The sequence below is a fragment of the Alternaria dauci genome, chromosome 6 (genome assembly GCF_042100115.1).
Source record: "Alternaria dauci strain A2016 chromosome 6, whole genome shotgun sequence".
In the NCBI taxonomy this organism is placed as follows: Eukaryota; Fungi; Ascomycota; class Dothideomycetes; order Pleosporales; family Pleosporaceae; genus Alternaria; species Alternaria dauci.
In genome coordinates, this window is record NC_091277.1 from 629,246 (window position 1) to 648,362 (window position 19,117).

At 51.2% G+C, this 19,117-nt stretch overlaps 5 protein-coding genes across 5 annotated transcripts; 3 read left to right on the forward strand and 2 right to left on the reverse strand.

Moving 5' to 3' along the window:
* Positions 1-28: 28 nt before the first annotated feature.
* ACET3X_006559 (uncharacterized protein) lies at positions 29-835 on the reverse strand (the record flags this gene model as incomplete). Its single annotated transcript, XM_069452702.1, has 1 exon — positions 29-835. The coding sequence occupies one exon, from the start codon at positions 833-835 to the stop codon at positions 29-31; it is 807 nt and encodes a 268-aa protein (XP_069305327.1).
* Positions 836-3,485: 2,650 nt separating this feature from the next.
* On the reverse strand, positions 3,486-4,618 carry ACET3X_006560 (uncharacterized protein; the record flags this gene model as incomplete). Its single annotated transcript, XM_069452703.1, has 4 exons — positions 3,486-3,877; positions 3,927-4,006; positions 4,052-4,351; positions 4,410-4,618. 4 exons carry the CDS (start codon positions 4,616-4,618, stop codon positions 3,486-3,488), a joined length of 981 nt encoding a protein of 326 aa, XP_069305328.1.
* A 597-nt stretch (positions 4,619-5,215) lies between these two features.
* Positions 5,216-5,837, forward strand: ACET3X_006561 (uncharacterized protein; the record flags this gene model as incomplete). The annotated part of the gene is made up of 3 exons (XM_069452704.1): positions 5,216-5,326; positions 5,378-5,684; positions 5,737-5,837. The coding sequence occupies 3 exons, from the start codon at positions 5,216-5,218 to the stop codon at positions 5,835-5,837; spliced, it is 519 nt and encodes a 172-aa protein (XP_069305329.1).
* Positions 5,838-10,733: 4,896 nt separating this feature from the next.
* Positions 10,734-11,016, forward strand: ACET3X_006562 (uncharacterized protein; the record flags this gene model as incomplete). Its single annotated transcript, XM_069452705.1, has 2 exons — positions 10,734-10,838; positions 10,894-11,016. 2 exons carry the CDS (start codon positions 10,734-10,736, stop codon positions 11,014-11,016), a joined length of 228 nt encoding a protein of 75 aa, XP_069305330.1.
* Positions 11,017-15,374: 4,358 nt separating this feature from the next.
* On the forward strand, positions 15,375-16,714 carry ACET3X_006563 (uncharacterized protein; the record flags this gene model as incomplete). The annotated part of the gene is made up of 4 exons (XM_069452706.1): positions 15,375-15,604; positions 15,655-15,904; positions 15,953-16,134; positions 16,183-16,714. The coding sequence occupies 4 exons, from the start codon at positions 15,375-15,377 to the stop codon at positions 16,712-16,714; spliced, it is 1,194 nt and encodes a 397-aa protein (XP_069305331.1).
* Between the last annotated feature and the right edge of the window lie 2,403 nt (positions 16,715-19,117).

Genomic DNA, 19,117 nt, shown 5'->3' on the forward strand with positions numbered 1-19,117 from the left:
CATCGCAGTAGCCCGATGCCGGCACTTCTCACTCTGTACCAACCAGCAATCGCCCGCCGTCACTGTTCACCAATGTCCCGTTCGCGAATCTGTCCTTCATAACCCAGCCATACGCCTCTGCGATATCCTCTGGTCGTCCAAATTCCCTCGAAAGGCTAGATCCTTTCTTTATCTTCTCGATAGCCTCAGGAGAAGAGACATCCAGCAGCTTTTGGAATAGCTCCGTGTGGATTGCGCCGGCATTGACGATATTCGCACGGATAGGATTGAGGTCGACTGCCAGACCGCGGATCAGACCTTCGACCGAGCCACCGAGTGCTGCGACCATAGTCCAACCGGGCATCGGACGGTGCGTGTTCGTGCCTCCTGTGAGGGTGATGGAGCTGTTGGAAGACTTGGGCATATAATCACCCGTCGCAATGAGTTTGGCCAGCGCACAAGGAGCGAGAAAGCGGACTGTCCAGCCGTCCATCACCGTATTGATGTCCATTTCGGTAACTGCAGGCCGTGGGAGCGCATCGCCTGCTGTGAAGGCGATGTGGTCGATCTTCTTCTGGCCGCCCTGAGTCGCCTTGTCGAGCATATCCTTCAGGTTGCGTTCCAAGTTCTCTTTGTCGGAAAGGTCAACGGCGAAGCCTAATACGTTAGAAGCTGGGTAGTTTGGGTACAGAGACCGCAGCATCTCGACTTTGGCATCGACCTTTGGTTGGGTAGACCCAGATATGGTCACATGTGCGCCATATGAAAGGGCCATGTTGGCAACGGCATATCCGATTCCAGAAGTGCCGCCGAAGACAACGACGTGGGTGTTTGCGAGACGGTTCTGGTGCGCCATTGTAAGGTAATAGGAGATTTTGCGTAGAGTTCAATTGATGTTTAGTTGTGATGAGAAGTGGGAAGTCTGTGGTGGACTTCAATCATGGACATGGCTGTCGCCTTTATATGTCGTAGGTTCAGTGCGAGGGCGGCGCTGAAGATTCGAGAACATATTTCGTGGTCTGACTGCCAGCAGCGGGTTCGGACATGTCGTGACGGTCTCCATGGTTGATAGCAAGGCGGGCGGGCGGGCTGGCGGCGACGCTAATGCATGAGCGGTGTGGCAGGCCGTTCAAACCACTTGCGCAGTGCTACGCATCGTCGCCGACGGGGACCTTGCGAAATCTACCGTTGTATCCTTTTGTTTTTCCGCAAAGATTTTCAAGATGGTTCACAGAGACTGGCCGTGTATGTAACTCACAGCACCTTAGTCATTACTACACGAACCGATTGATGAATCTCATGTGGAATCCCGACGTCTATCTTACACAACCGTACTGAGCCCTTGGTGGTGTCTTGTAACCTGTCCACCGTCATGTCTAGACCACTATGACTCCCTGAGGAAGCGTCCGGCATCTGCCTACGTAGGGGGACCCCAGAATACAACCCGTACATTTTGACCATCCTTTTCCTGACCTTTTCGATAAGGGAGCCACGGTCATAACCAGTGAATTCCATGTATTTACTGACATATATCTCTTCAAGCGCGGGTAGCCTGCTTCCGAACGACCTGTGATATGTACCATCAATATAACGCACGAGATCGTCAGGGTGTGGCCCTATGGACCGAATCGCGGAGCGCTGGGCGGCGTTGCGCTGAGCAAGCCATTCGACGAGTATGCCTGCATGAGCACGGAGAATCAGTACATATGTCACAAACACTCTGGGTCGGAAAGTTGCGTACCATTCGGGGCATCATTACTAAAGCGATAACTGTGACCATTCGTGATAGGAAGTAAGAAGGTATTGGTAGCGTGACCCAGTGTAGCAGTCTCTGCGTAGATCTGACGGCAGACTTCTGGGAGGTGAAAAGCAGTACCTTGAGCCTTGCGTCGGCGATCGTGTAGGTCAGTCGCTCGGCCATGCCATAGCGAGTTGGAGGTGTCGCGCCAGGCTCTCGATGTTCGATTGGCGAATGCGCGCTGGATTCGTATCTCGTTTCCGCCAACTGCGTACTGGAAGACCATGTTTCTAATCTCGCCAGGTAGACCGAGTAGACGAGAGTTTGTGGAGTTGTTCTGGACACTGGTCAAGTCAGTAGAGAAATTAATGGCGCTAGATTGTTATTCCTACGCTTCAATTAGATAGTCTGGAGTCGTTTCCATGCTGACAAGTCCATTGTGAAGCTTCAAGGGACGATTACGACCTCGTGGAGGCTTCGATCTGCTGAGGTGTCTCGGCTCATCGAGGTTCTTCGGCTGTATAGGCTTCCTAGTCGCGGCCTTTGTACGCGGTGGTGGGCGCTTGCTGACCTTTGCGAGTTGGGATGTATTGGGTACTGGCTTCTTCGTTCGAGTCGACTGGCGACGTGTTTTGGGCGCCATTCTGATGGTTTGTCTGGTAGGTGGAGCAGTAGAGAGGTCGAGTTGATGTCAGCAGTAGAGAGGGCGAGTTGATATGGCCGGTGTAATGCAAACGCTATAGTGAAAGATACTGTGGTCATAAAGAAGGCGACACCACACGCTGAGTATACTCCGTTGCAAACGGAAAGTGCGAGAGGGCTGATACAAAGCTTTGACCAAACTCCAGGCTACCCAAGTACTCTTTTCATGCACTCAACCCCAACGCGCCACCCCGTATCTGCAAAAACTGAGGTCTACCAACAATGAGTAAATCAATCGGTGTCACCCCGCCGGTACATCTAGCGCATGTGTAAGACTTGTATCAATCAACTGAGGTGAGTTGAGGGACTAACTTCCTTGTCTAGTACTGAAATGAACGCACAATACTCACCACTACTACGACTACCTGCCGAGTTGCGCAATCAGATTTACGACTATATTTTCGAGGCCGTGCGAGTCAAGGTCCATAACAGCGCTGCACCTCCCGAGAAGCACACTCCACCACACGCCTGCCTCCTCGCTAGGCGCGACGCCAAGGCACGGTTTGGTATACCGTCTACGTGCCGTCAACTATACGCGGAGACGGCGGGTTTGAGCCATGGATCCGTCGTCTACGAGTTCATGCATCTAGCCAAGCTCACAGCCTGGACGAGGACGTCACCGCCGCACATGAGGGCGCGTGTGAAGGAAATATCGTTTCGGGCAGGCCTTGATTGGTGTTATCGCGGGCATGGCGGCTTACTCTTCTACTGTTGGATGAACAAGATCTGCGGGTTAGGCAGATTGGTCGAGGCCTGTAGGTTACTACGAGACTTGGAATGTGTCCACCTCGCGCTCGGGGCTAGCCTCTATCTCCCCAAGGCAGTCTTTGCGGTGGCCGTTGGGAATCTGAAAGAAAAACTCACTAAACCGGATGGAAGAAAGGTGGAAGTAGTCGTGCGGTATGTTGATATTCAAGAGGCACTCGCGTGGACTTTTTCTTGCTGACGCCTCTGAGATGTTTCGATTGAGATAGTCCCGTCGTCGTGGGTATACCGCTGGACCTTGAATTGATTTGATATTATCTATGCCACACCGCTCATCCCCCGTGTGCACACCATGCTCATCCTACCGACCCATGCTGTTGATCATCTCCCTCTGTGTCGCGCGGTCGCGGTTCGTCTGGCTGAGCGATGGGATGCTCCTCAGGTCTCCGACAACGTCCTTTGCCTTTCCAAAGTAGACCTCCTGCAGCAGATTGCGCATCTTGAGCTCCATGTCCTCGACCATCTTGCCAATGTTGGCGACGTGCGAGGTGTCATCCTCTACGGCCATGTCGGCTTCGACTTGGCGCACCATATTACCGGATAGGTCAAGACCGCCGAGGGTTTCGCTGTCGGTGCCGAGGGAGAGGATGACGGTGGAGGTGAGCTTGTAGTGGGAGGTGCGTGCGCGGTCTTGGGCGTCGAATACGTGGATGCTGTCCCAGCTGCCGGAGCTCTTGGGGGTAGGGTTGACGGCTGTGTGCATTAGCGTGTGGTGGTGGTAGCACACGGACAGACTGCATACCCTTCTTCAGCAGAACACAGCCTGCGAAGCCATCGTCCATGTCCCACAGGTAGACGCTCGATATGCCGCCCTCGAAGTACCTGTCGCTATCAGCCATGCCCTGCCGTGCCCCTGTAGTCACTCACAGCTCCCGGTACACGTCAAACGCCTCGTTCGCCTTGACCTCCATCTTACGGACACGATCGCTAGGCGTGACACCCTCCTCGATAGGCGGCTCGAACTCATTGCTCCACGGACTCCTCCAGCTGTCGCCGTCGCGGTTGTAGTCGCAGCACAGGAAGTCGCGCTTGGTCTTGGAGCACTTCTTGACAGTAAGCGGAATGTCGACGGATTCGAGCAGGTCTTCTTCGAGCGCGGGGTTGAGCTGGATAATGTGGTCGACATTGCGCTTGACGTCCTTGGGGTTGAGTCGGCGCAGGAGGTCACTATGGCAAGAGCTGTTAGCTGCAAACATTCAGGCATGCAGGGTGCAATGCGACGCACAGGGCACTGTCGATAGGGTCCGCCATGATTCTGAAGCGTGTCTTGGGGAGATAGCGGTCGGGCGTGATGAGGGTCGGGTTGCTCGAGTATCGTTTAGCTCCCAGGCCTAGCCCCTCAATCTCCAGCGGCTCCTCTGTCGGCGACTCGGGTGTTGGCTCCCCGTCTGGGTCCCACGAGTCATGCGAGTAGTAGCTCACCCGCCGGCCCATCGTGGTAGCGCGTCACTTCACTCACACTTGCTTCTACTCTCCTTTTGGTCGTCGTCGGCTTTTCTCTTGTGAAGAATATTGCTGAAATGTTTGGGCAGTGGCGGTTTGCTGCTCTCTTCTCCATGCAGCAATTGCGACCGTCTCCACCGAGAAAGAGCACAGCAGCCTGTTTGCTACTCTATAGCTATTGCCACAGCAAAGCGCATGTCTGACATACACATACACCAAGCCGTACTCACCTCCTAGAACTCTGATCATCAAACATTCCAAAGGATGCATCTCTTACCGCCAACACGGCATTGTCTCTAGTGACACTGCCGCGAGACCATCTCACTTCACCCTCACTTCGTCTCCATGTCACACACGTGCATCGTCGTATATCCCGTCGTGGAATTGGGGGTGAGGCTCTATCCTGTATCTGTGTGCTGCTAATTTCCGTCATCTCTCACCTTCACCTGGCCGCCATCTTCATCGTCGCGCTAGTGGCCTTTTCCCGAACACATAGTCTACCATCTACGCCTCTCTTGCATCTTCTACTCTGCATCTGTGACACCAAGATATTCCAAACACACTCCAAACGTGTTCCAACACTTGAATATGTCCGACAACGACAACGCCGCCGCCAATGGCTCTTCTCCTCAGTTCACCGAGCGCGAGCTCCAGCTCCTCGGATGGGCCATGCAGTCGCTCAAGTCTGGTCCTCCAGAGGTACGTGCCTAGTTTCTTCCCTCCTCTAATACAATACTCACCGCACTATAGATTGACTACGAGAAACTCGCTGGCTACGCTGGCATGAGCAACCCGCGCTCTGCTAGCAACGCCTGGGCCAAGATCAAACTCAAGCTGATGAGCCCCGCTGCCGACGGCACCGCCCCAGCCACCCCAAAGAAGACCCCTCGCAAGAAGGCTGCCGCCGCCAAGCAGGAGGATGACGACGAAGAGGATGCAGACGTTGCAGCTCCAAAGAAGACCCCCCGCAAGCGCGGTCCCAAGAAGCAGGATGTTGACGGCGAGTCCTCGCCCAAGAAGAAGCCTGCCCGTGGCAAGAAGGACTTGAGCGCCGAGAGTAAGTTCACCTCCGGAAATGACCAGGTGTAGTGCAAGCTAACACACTGTAGCTGTCAAGGCTGAGTCTGACGAAGACCTCAACCCTGACGGTTCGCCCATGAAGATCGACCCCGCTGAGTCCAAGGAGGAGCTTGTAGAGGAAGAGGTCTAAAGCCCCTCTCGGTTCCGGGTACCGTTACTTTTCTTTGATCCAGCCATGTTCTTTTTGATCCGAGCTGTAAGAAGACACTGTGCGATATCTTTCTCTAGTGGCGTAGCGTACAACGGCGGAAAGGACTGGTTCACAGGCAATCATGTAAGGGAAATGTTCTTTCTCATCTCAGCATAGTGTTACGGGGTGCTAGGGAAGCATGCATGATTTTCACAAGCGGCGTAGGGCAGTTGCATCATTCCAACGATAGCGATCGCAGCCGCACATTGCGCACCTCCAATGCATTCCTTCATGCCGATACTTCATCTCTTGATAAATATGAGGATGTGTACTCTTTCCTTCTTGTTCATTATTCAGCAAGCACTGTCCGCGTGCCGATGCGCATACACCCCGACCTGGGGTTGTCTAACCGGATATTACCCCAGAATCTCCAGTCCGGCACAGCTCATCTACGCATAGTGTGTACGCAACCATCCAACAAGCCTCTATCAGAGAGAATGAAACCCGTCAGCACACTTACAACAACTCATTCCCTAATCACGATATGGTACGACACAATCGAGAAGCGACGAAACTGATAGGCAACGTAATGCCGCCGACGATGGGAAATAAGTCAAGGCTTGTAAGAGAATCTATGCCCTGTACCCAACTCTAACTGACATGCACTCATAGGATGGCATTCATACCACGAACGCGTTAATCTTGCTCTCTGTCCCTCTTTTAGCTGTTTTCGCCTTGTATATGGGTCTTCAGCAGCCGCTCCTTCCTCTACTGCGTTCATACTTGCCCGGGCAACTCCAAGTGCACTTTCCTGCTAGCCTATGGGAAGCTACGGCAGCAGACAATCCAGACATAACTTTAAGCCCAGGAGATTTACTGAAAGCGTGCCGACGCCACCAGTACACGACCGAGATCATATCTCTCGATCCTCTCCTGATATACATCAACAACTTCACGTCTGCGCAGGAAGCAGAGCAGCTCATAAAACTTGGGTAGGTATCCTCGTCTCCCTCTTCCAAGCGAGAGTTCACTCACGACGGTCGCTGACCATCTCCAGCTCTCCTGAATTCGCCGAATCCTTCATCAGCCGTTCACGAGGCAGCACACAACGCGTCACAGGCCGCACTTCTCAATCTGCGCCCCTCCCTATGGACGATCCGCTAGTCTCATGCCTTCTAAGCCGCGCACGAAAGTTCATGGGCTCTATGCTCCTTCCCTCGGAACCCTTCAGCATTCCGCAACTCGTACGCTACTTTCCTAGCCAAAAGTATGACTTGCATACAGACTTCTGGCCTGAACACCAGATCACTAGTCTCGAAGATAGGAAGCAGGTATATTTCAATCGCATCGCCTCGTTCTTCGTCTTTTTACGCGATAACTGCACGGAGGGTTATACGTATTTTCCTCTTGTCGAACCTTTGTCGCCTACAACCCTGGATAGTATGTACAACGGCAAGATAGCGCAGGGTGAGATGGATGGAGACGCCAAGGGCATCAAGTTCAAGCCGATGCGGGGGAACGCGGTGTTCTGGGTTAATCTGGATAAAGACGGAAAGGGCGATAGGAGGGTAGTGCATGCCGGACTCCCGGTAATCCAAGGAGAAAAGATTGGGCTGAACATATGGCCAAGGAAGTACTTTGGGTTTGTGGATGACGGGGATGAGGATAGGGACGGGACGGCGACAAGGGAGGGGTGGAGTGGGAGATGGAAAGATTGAGTGAAAAATGTATACTCGCTAACAAAACGGAATCGGTATTACTTTGAGGCATTCCAAGCCTCGTCGAGCGATTTGTTTTCATCTCAGCACCTTGGCATTTACCTTTCGTCTAAATGCCGATGTGCAAAGGATACGTCATCTATGTGAAACAAAGACACGCGTTTCGCAGTACTACAGATAGAGTGGCGCCCAACAAACCTTATAACAAGCAAGGCAGGGAAGTGGCATAGTAAACAGCTCGGTGGCTGCAGTGTAACACCAGTCCAAGAACTCAAATTACCGCATGGGCCGACACGGCCGCGTTGTCCAAGGTCATGTCAGACAAACATCTGAACAATTAAATCGAACTCCCTCTCTGCTTCGCAGCAACAGCAAACCCGCACTCTCCATCATATCATTCGCTAATCTCTAGAGTCACCAGTTAGACAATGTCGCCATCAACGCCCTTCCCAAACTACCCAACACTCCACAAATGTCCAATGAACATAGCTCGGCTGATCGACCCTACAATCCGCTCCTGGAATCTAGGTCCTGGCTTTTGCACGCGCGATAACTTGTTCGGCGTAAGCTACCTGCTTGTTCTTGTCGTAAACTACATTGTCGCTATCCTAGCCTTGTACGCAGTCTTGGCCATCCTCGGAAAGATTGTATGCTGGAGGGGCTTCGCAAGGAGGAAGACGAGAATGGGGGATAGGGCGATGGAGTGGAGGTATATGGACAAAGTGGAGCGTGGTGAGGGGAATTGGGTTGGTAAGGTACGTTTGGTGTATTTGAATACTAGTCTGAGGTTATGAGGGAAGATACTGATGAACTTTGTAGCAGATCAAGGGGTTTCGTCCAATTCTGAGTCCTGTGAGGGAGAAGGAGAAGATATGATGCTGCCGATGCAAAGTGCGACGAAAGTTAGAAAGAGCTGCGTATGCGTCGCAAAGAGTCGCGTATATGAAGATACCCCAAGGGTTGGGCGATCCTGTGACAAGGGAAGGCCAAAGGGCCTAGCAAGCGCATACAGAGCGTCGATACGTCTCGTCGGTGATCTTGACTTCCAGTGCCTAAGTTTCTTGTCCCCAGTGCAACACTCAGCACGTTCGGCACGGGTACTTGCAGCCACTCCTACGTTACACAGAATCGACTACTGCTATGGCTACAGTCAGTCTTCCAAACGATCTGTCTGGCGCCTCTTTTTCCCAACCTTAGAAGCTTTTCTTGACAAATGGCGACAACAACGGAATGATTAGGCGGCGAGAGGACTTTCTGTTGTGATTGCAACACTCCGCAACGGATCATTCCCTTCGTGGGTGTTACCTGGATGAAGATGGTTGTGGGTCGCTTACAAGTGTCGCGGAACCATGGTATTTTCGATGCGAAAAATGCAACTCTCAACCTTGGTACTGCAGCACGAGTTTCAATTTCACCGCTAAATCACACCATCCTCGTACAATGTCGCCGTCCCCAAGCTCTTACATTTACACTCTTGAAATACTCAACTCACACAATGTCTGCTTTCTTCGCAAACTACATCGTCCTTGGATTTCCCTCCACAGACAGGCATCATGCGTACGCCTCAAACGCCTCCAAACCATCATTTCAAGAGTTTGAAATGCAAACGCTGGAAGGATCGAATTGCCGCAACAAGAAGTCAAGTTCAGGAGACGAGGACGACATTTATAAGACCAAAAGTGGGGCAGGAAGGGAGAATGAATGCGCGACAGATTCGTTCGCAGCTGACGCCGTGGCGAGCAAACGAATCTGGAGAGCATGGTGGACATGATGTCACCCCGTTGACAACCTCCGGTGTTTCTGTATCTGGCGCATTGGTAGATCTGTCTCTGATCACTCCGACGAAAGATAGAGGAATTCGAGATTTCGTCATCCCAGCTCACTCACCTTCACTCAATCACATTTCCGACGCGCGAAAAATTTCCTCACATCACCGGTAACCTCGCGTCTCCTCTTTCCAGTTCTCACCATCACACAGCCAGTCTCACCCCACAATACTCTCAACGATGCCGGCGCTCCCAACATCCACTCCCGCAGCAGCAGCGCACCACGGTACTGACTGGCCACTCCTCTGGGTCATCATCGGTGTCATCAGCATCATTCTCTTTCAGATCTTCATTGTCATTGCCTTCATCCGTTGGGCGAACCTGCGCAGCAAGGCGCGGTGGAGAGACCTTCGACACAGCGGCGTTGCCATCCTTGACGGGCCTTCACTCATCTGGAGGGACGCGATACTGCCTGCTCCGACAGTCTCGAAGTACAACCTACGGCAGACATTTCAGATATCAGACGAACGAGTGTCTCAGTAACTCACTGTGACCACCTTGAGCCAAGACGACCAAGGTGTCGATACCACCGCTGCGTCACTTTCCGAAGAATTACCGACAGTCAGTGCTCAAAGCAAGCGACAGCAGACAACGATGAGTGTTTTCGACCCCGAACTGACGCAGCTCTCCGAGAAACACCCATCTACAACCGCCGCAATCGTTTCCTTCATCGTCATCTCTGCAGTGGGCCTATCGGTCGTGGTAGGGTTCGTCGTCTTTGGTTTGTGGTACAGGATGAAAAGGAGAAGGGAACAAGATGAGGCAGCCGCTGAGCTGGTGGAGCTTTCTCGGATTGGACATGCTTTGCAGACCTCGCCGGCGCAACAGCGACAAGAAGAAGGCGCGGTGCACTGAGACCAGCATCCTTCATCGTCTGCTTTGAAGATGAGATTTAGAAAGTCTGTATCCTCTCAGTTGCCCGACCACACACACAACAGCAGCGGTATCTTTTCCTCTTTCTTGCGCGTAGAATCCACGGGCTCGGTGTTGGCGTCGAAGGGATACAGAGCGTGTGGCATATAGAGAACAGCAATGGAGAGCTGAATAATCAAACCGTCGTCGACTTTCAAGTCGATCTAAACACGACACGTTTCCCCTGGTAGCTCGTGATGGTGCGATAGAATCCGATCGTTGGTGCTGGTAGTAGCGCGATCCGCGTGGCGAAGCTCACGGGATCAGAACAGGGAAAGCGTCGGCGAACCCTGGTAATTGCTATCTACACGGTCTACCCAGGTGCTCCCATTACTTCTCTCTGTCCTCTAGATTTCTTTTCTTCCTGCACGACCAGAACCAAGCTCAACTACTACTTGGACCCGAAAGCAATCAACAGCAGACAACGCTTAGAGCATAACATGTCTTCTCAGAACACGTCCAACTCTTCAAGCTCCGGCTCGGCTGCCTCGGGCAATAGCGGCAGTGGAGGCTATACCATCATTAGCTCCGGTACCAACAACCAGGTAGGCTCTCATGCTTTTGCGATCCTCCTGCATGTGTTTTTAATATCTTTCGTAGGGAAACCACTACTGCAGGCGCGACTACGGCCCCGGCGCCTCAAACCCCAACTCTTACCACTACTCCAACACCGACGGCTCGTATTACTATAGCAATCCCAACGTGTGTCGAGTTTATACCTGACAAACAGGATTCTAATAACGCGGTGTTAGGGCTCGACTTACTATAACGATGGCAGGGGTGGCTCACGGTACAATCCTGGCAGATAGGCTCTGGACGTCTTGTCAGCCATGGTTATAGGCTCGGTGGAGGGCTTGTTTTCATGACTGCGTGCTGTCGGTAGGCTGTGAAGGGGACAAGTTGGCCATACTTGAACACTCCGGACAGGACGAACTGAAACTCCTTGCTTCTTACTCCCCTCTGTATGCTTTTTGTGGTGATGCCTCTGCGCATGTAGAAGGCATACCCTAACCTGGACGCGTCATTATGATGGGTCTACCATTGAGAACGCATCTGTGATGGTATCACGATTGCTTTGTGGAGGTACGCGGTGCTCTGAGGTGGCAGGTTGAAGTTGCGTCGAAGGAGCTGGGCGGGGAAGCAACGGGCGAGGTCCCGCTGGTGCCCGCCTGTTTCCGAGGTCATCGCCCTCCACCAGCGTTTCATCGGCAACATTCTTGACATCCACTGCCAACTCGCTCGGTATTCGCAAATCGCACATCTGTCTTGAATGCGCACGGCTGTTTACAGGATATGTCTGCAGTTCTGACAGTTGATTAGCTCGACGCGGGCGTGCGTTCTCCTCAGCGGGGTCGCTCCTGCCCCGCGAAATACAAGCCAGACATTCGCATCGATATCACAGACCTGTGTGGTCTCCTTGTATCTGATATCTATCTCTCCTATCTGACAGAAATTGTCACTGGGTCTTCTTTTTTTCATGATCAATGGCACGCGTTAGCTGTTCACTGACTACGAAGAAGCCTGATTTTCCATACAACTATTAACGGCCAGCGTTATTGTTATATCAACATTATTTTATTGTGTTTACAGCAAGAAAAACTAGACCTTCAGCTTCATGGCTCCTTGCTGGGGCATTGTCATCTCAGTTGCTCATTATACGTGTCTCGCTGCCGAAAGACTCTCCTCTATCGAGCTCGATCTCGCTATCTGTCAGCATCCATCCCTGGCTCTGAATCCGAGTACTGTCTCGTATCCTGCTCTGCGTTCTGGGCTTGTTGGAATGACTGTTCGAGCCTATAGCAAAATTGCTTCGAGTTTTGGACTGCTGAGTTGACGGGAGACGGAGAATACCACCGACGATGGGCTTGAGTGAGGGCGCACACGCGGCTATGATGCCGATGTTCACCTGGAGGAAACCCCAAAACTGTATATCGTTGGTGCTGCCCTGGTTTTAGCCAACATTCATACTGACGCAAGCGTAGAAGCAAGGACGAACAATGACTGATCGGGATCACCCCTTTTGGTATTTTGGACGACCGACTTTACGATACCCATGATCACTGCTCTTGAAGACAGTTAGCCCCTAAACGTAGAGCTTGAAAACTCTTCGAGTCGAGGTCGCGGGTTCTTACATGTAGCCCAAGCTTAGAACGAGGATGAGGTAGATGCGAGTCTTTCGTTTCATCTGCAACCCCAATATAATGGGCACGGGAATGGAGGCAAAACAGATATCAGTTAAGATATTGCACGCTTTATATGGCCTAGTCAGCAACCGAAGACGCACCCTCAGGGAGTAAAGACATGCTCACCCGTGTTCATTAGCGCGAAGCCTTTGTGGGTGTTAACAGGCAAGCACGTTGGTTTGAGATCTTTGTTCCAGAAGCCGGCTATGGGCTTGCAAACAGCAGCCCATTCACTCCACGAAATCACTGTATAAAGACAGACGAAGGCTTCAAGGCTCAGTATGAGCACTACAAGAAATAGTTTTAGGGATAATGTAGGTGCGAAAGCTTACCTATTAGCGTCCAAAGTATTTTGGTGTACAAGGCGGGGGCTCCGAGACGAAGGAGTGTGAACCCGACGGAGAGTTTGAGAAAAGCCATGCCACCAATAGTAGATACTATCGCTTGTATGAAGGTCAACTTCAAGTACTCTTGATGGTCTTCCTTTTCGAGCGTGTCGGTATGGCGTCCCAGGCCGTGCTGGGCGGCCAAGATGTAAGTCACCATACCACCGAGAAAGACACAGGTCTAGCAAACATAGTCAGGACAACACTCGAGCATGATCAATCACATTGTCTCACCGCTGACGCTATCATAAATGCGTCGTCTTTGCCAAATGCCTTCGCGATGATGATACGTGCATACATTCGCATTGCGACGAAGGCCAGGGCTACAACATGGAAGGTTGCTGTGACGCCGAGGAGGTAGCCCAGGTTGCTTTCTGCAGCTCTCGCTGGGTCAGTGTTCTTAGGCGCCATGGTTACGAAAGGAACAAGAGTATTGTAAAACGAATCCAAGGCGAACACACGACAATATCTATGCACTGTTGTAACTAAAAGGATGCATTATGATACATGTTCCCGTCCTGCTGCTCATCCCCAGCATGACAAGGATTCTTTTCAGTCAAGTGCGCTGCACGGTAGCAGTGTTATATAAGATTGTGTGATTTATTCCGAACGACCAATAGAGTACTTTTGCAGCGCAAGCTGCATCCACGAATAAAACACGAATGGTACAAGCCCTCGCCTACTTGTGATCACGGTGGCTTAAGCGATATAAGATTGTCAAGACACTCGTACTGCCTACCAAGACACGAGACATCCTCCGTGCGGAATTATCTTGGGAAGCCATCAAAAAGGTTTGTTATTGTGGAAAAATTCGAATCTTTCACAGCGTGTGGGAGATGCGCAACCGACATTTTTGTCTGCATTCAGTAAGTACCAGCGGAGAAAACACTTACGGACTAGCTCACCAGGCAGAACAGGAGTGATTGGTGAAGGGTAAGCCTAGCGCACCACGTGGGCGGGTGGAAGGGAGTCTGCCGGAAATATGAATCGTTCCAACAAGTATCTATCGCCAAGCTCGGTTCGATGATGAACGGGCTGGCTCTTGGATGTGAGATTACAGAAAGGGTCCACGGGTGAGTTTGGGCCGATCAGACCTCGGGACGGGGCACCGCAACAAATGCCGCAAACCCGTCACTCTGTTACCAATTAGTCTATTTCTCCAGGTGTCAGATTGCGCCAAGAGACGGTATCGCGGGCGAAGTTCTTGCCGTAGTCGACCCCGTTGTGGAATCTTGGTCGTCCGATTGGACGTGGGGTACCTGGGTAACAAGTACTAACAGTCATTCCACTGCTTCCAAGCAAACCTCCGAACTCTTATCAGCAGCATCTCTTGTCGATCTACTTCAACAGCTGATACAGCAGGGGTACATGTTTTATGTGGATGGGCCGGACTTCTGGTGTGTTTTTGCGACATCTTGAGTATTCCAATAGCATACCGTTATGCACTGCATAAGCAACCTGTCCATTTTTTTGTGTCAGGGCGTACCCCGTGTAGTGAGTGAGTGACAGAACAGACACGGGAAGACCCTAGCTCGATGTTGGGTCATAGCATTCAGGGAAGATGGTTACGTTTCTAGTTACTGAAGAGAAACTTGGAAACCGACAAACCTTTTTCGTACTGCCCTCTTCCTTTGTAGCCTTCCAATAGCACAACAACATTATTACATTAAAGCTACAATATACCAAAACAGGTATTTCTTAGTCTTAGAATGCGAAAGATTTTTTTTTCACCACACGTTAAAGTAAAGTGCAGCCTCGCAGAAGTAGGAGAACCTGTTCAGTGTTTTCTATGCAGGGCGTAAGGAGCGGGATCCTCTGGCGGATTATATCCTAAATGCAGATTAAACTGCACGAAGCGGGGTGCACGTTCAGATCTAACACGATGCTGTGAATCCTACATCTTGGCAGCACCCATCACCCCACTCACGGATTCATGGGGGTCGAAAGATAATTTCATTGTACATCTTTCGCATCGCGTAAGATTATCACTGCCGAAACAGGCCCTGATCGCGGCTGCCAGCCGCCACCTCAAGCGAATGACATCAACAAATGCTAGAAACACGTCCTGACAGCATGCTATTGGCAGGGTGAAGGCGTTCCTGGCAATAAAATGGCTACGCGATGGATTGCTGACCGTCCGTTCGATCGGGATCCCGAGTGAAAGGATGACTGATAAAACTGGACAAGGCTTCGGCTTGCCCACAGGACGCCTTCCATATGAGTTGTAACACCCGAGGCTCCAGTGCAGGATAATCTCAAGCTAAAGGATGAAGCATGCAAGCCCTGACTATGCGCCCACATACTCTAGTCCCCGTTCATCTAATACAACCAGCTAGGGTCGCCCAAGGACCGTTTTCTCCGTTCTCCGTCCTTGAAAATCGGAAGCACGCTTGTGGCAGGGCCCTTGCATGATTCAGAGACGGCATTGTGATGAATACAACCGGCGACTTGAATCACCATATTCCACATTACACTGCTAAACCTTGCATATTGTAATCGCTTCCTCATCGAAATGCGCCTCTTTCAAGCCGCAGCGATTGTGCAGCTACTGGCTGGACGTCTCGTGGCTGCTGTTCCCTTCGACTCGACTCCGGTCATTGATATAGACCCAGCAGTCGACCCTCTCGAGGCTCTCGCCCAACTACAGCAGCATACGTACGAGACGCTTCAACAGAGTGATGCTGTGTCAAGGAGGGCACCGGAAGGATGTTCCTTGGCTAACGCTGCCATTCGGAGGGACTGGTAAGCTCGCCACGCTCATGGGGTCAATCGTACTTACTGATTTGCATAAGGGATCATATGAGCAAGCCAGATCGAAGAGCGTACATCAAAGCTGTCCAATGTCTCCGAATATTACCAGCTAAGTCTGACAAGTCATGGGCTGCCGCAGCGAAGACGCGCTTTGATGACTTCGTCGCTATCCACGTTAACCAGACCATGTACATACATGGCAATGGTCTCTTTCTGACTTGGCATCGCTATTTTGTATGGGCATACGAACAAGCTCTCCGAAATGAATGTGGGTACCAGGGCTATCAGCCTGTGAGTTTCGAGATGTTCAATGGCCCCCGACATGTCTGACTTTGCTAGTACTGGAACTGGTTCGCAAATACAGACGACATATATAAGTCACCTGTCTTTGACGGAAGTGATACCAGCTTGGGTGGCGACGGGGCGTACTTCGCACATAATGGAAGTCTTGCAGGTGCTCGGACGATAGTCATCCCCTCTGGAAAGGGAGGTGGATGCATTGAGAGTGGTCCTTTCAAGAAGTGAGACTACCGCACGTGCACGATCCCAGGGAGCTAACAGAATTCCAGTACACAAGCGAACATCGGTCCGATCTCGCCTGGTATGCAAGGCTTCACTGATCTGGAAGTCGATAGTTCTGATTACAATCCCCGCTGTCTGCGTCGAGACATCAGTCCTTATATACCCAAGAAGTGGTTCACTACTGCGAACCTTCTTAACGTAACCATTGGTGCCGGATCGCAAACCCATCGCGATTTCTGGATCGAAATCCAGGGACGATACCCAGATGGCTTCCTCGGTTTGCACACGTCAGGTCATTACACCATGGGCGGCGACGCGACAGATCTCTACTCTTCCGTCAACGATCCCGCGTTTTTCCTCCATCACGCTATGCTTGACCGCATCTACTGGATTTGGCAGACACTCCACCCCACGGAGGCGAACAAGGTGACTGGCACTCTGACATTGCAGAATAGGCCTCCAACACGCGATGCCACTATTGACGAGCCGTTGAACATGGGAGTTAACGGAGAGACACTGAAGATTCGCGATATGTTCAATACCTTAGGAGGCAGCCCCTTGTGCTACATCTACTTGTGAACAGGTCGGATGTAAGCTTTTAGTTGTTGCTGTCTTATGTCAGCTATGGTAGTACTCCAACGAAACCATGAACACCGCGGATAGCTCGTCTTACATCTCCGGACACTGCGTGCCTTGTGTTGGAGACTTCGAGAGCGGACTAGGACTAGCGGACTATACCCACCAATCGTACAACACGTTCTCCTCCGCATATTGTCTCTCTGTCTCGTATACAACCCTTCTTACCTACCGCATATAGCAGCCATCGAAAGCAGGCGCCGAACGGTTATATTAAAACCTTCTCAAGCCAGATCCGCACGCTTCGGCAATGCGTCGGAAATAACACTTCTCTCATCATTGCCCAGGCAGATCTGCGGCATTGATCATAGAACTCAATACGGCAATAACGGTGAAACAGACGCGCCCTCACCGATATTGCTTTAAGCAGTAACTGTTGATTGTAGTCTCCAAAGCTTGGCCGCTTCAAAGTTGCCCATTACAGAATGCCGTTGATTTTGGGTGCTAAGGCTTGGTAATGCCAGCCGAGAAGGAGAGAAAAAATTGCTCGTCGCCTGCTCACCGACACGTGCGTACGTTGGGAAGGTTACGCGGGAATAAGCAAAAAAGGCAACATTCGATGACGCGAAAACGACACGTCGACCTTTCCCCTAAAACGACGAAATTACTGAAAGAGGTAGGCATGGGAAGTAGGCGTAGGGCTTGTCAAGCTTGGTGTAGCTTAGTCGTTCTCTCGGGAAGGAGATGAATTTACGATGTTGGGTAGGTGTGGATAGTAGGCGTATGGGAGCCTCATTTTCCAGAGGTATCGTCACGTGCGCTAGGTTTTATCGTGCTGGCCGCATGAGTAATGTTTTTGGGCTTGTCTACTTGTTCAGACGATCAAATGTTAACAAGTCACAGTCAAACACGTTGATGGAATCTGTCGAGTTCAGAAGCGACATGCATATTTCCAATCTCGTTCTCAACACCTGGCATATCTGCGTTTCCTTATCTCTCAAGTAAGGTCCAGCCTCGCAAATCGCCTAAACCCGTATGTTTCGTGGATGCGATAAAGTAATCACCATCGGCACCCTGCACCGCGTCCCTTCAAGCTGCTAAACTCGCCTCCGCAAGCGTTCCAATTTCCCACTCACTAAAAAGCAATTTCAAACATCGGTGTGTCATTTGGCCTACCTAGACAGGCAGTCATAGAAAACAGGCGTATTCCTTCGCTTCATCTTGCATCTGCTTAGATCTCGGTACGGTCTGCTAGACGCGAAGAAAAGTAATCAGCGCTTGACAAGCGCGTCATCTCGCAACCAAGTGTCTGGTATACATACCGAGAAGGGCAACTGTTGAAAACAGGCGTACTCCTTCGCTTTATCTTGCAGGTTCCTCGAAATCTACTGCATACTACAGCATTTTGGAAAGAAGTCACCGCCAAGTGTGGCTAGAGCGAGTTGTCATCCAGGCGGTCGGTTGACGACTTTGGTAGTACATGCTACCTTCTAGGAGATGGTAGAGATTATCATGTCCTTACACGCTTGCATCTACATGTTTGAACAATACCAAGTCGATGCTGTGCGAGAGACAGACAACAGTAATTACAGGCAATGCGCATAATCTTGTTGTTCACGCTCAACGCGTTTGCAATCTTTCACATTTTGTCTCTCAATATAGCGTCTCCAGCACCGTGAAGCAAGCTATCATGTCATCGGTTGAGCCCGAATTAGATTTTGTTAAACACATACGAGATTGAGTATCGGAGGCAGTGCTTTAGCTTGTTTTGAAGCTTCTATACATTTCGCGGTCGCGATCGTCATGTCCACAAACGGCAAGCCGAAAGCGGGAAAATCCACCCTTTCTCTCCGCAGTCAGCATTAACAAAACGAACAGAAACCGTAGGTGTGACGAGAACTCAGCAACAACGGAGCCGCGAGTCTGCAATTCCGCCATTCCGCAATGCCATGATTCACAAGAGGCAACATTTCGTCTTTCGACTACCCCGTTGAGTAACTGCACCAACAGTGTAGAAAATAGGCGTTATCTTCTCCTCACCTTGGCTCATGCCATGTTCGGGTAGCCTTCCTAAACGACGGTTTCTATGAGTACCAAGAGACAAACAAATGACCGAAGACTGCAAACCCCTCACAAACCCCTCGCGTCCCCCTCTTCTCAGGTTGCCTCTCTAGGCAATTGTGGAAGATAGGCGTGTAGCTTAACTGAAAGCTTGGTAGTGTACATTCGGTAAAATAGTGATCTGGAGGCATCGTCATACCGCCTACGTAAGTGGATGCCAGCAAGCATGACGAAAACAACGTATGCTTCGGTGTCTGACGTTGATCTTCACTATGCACCTCAATGCGGCAACATTGAATATAGGTGTACATCTTGGTATAGCTTAATGTTCCTTCTCTCCTCTCC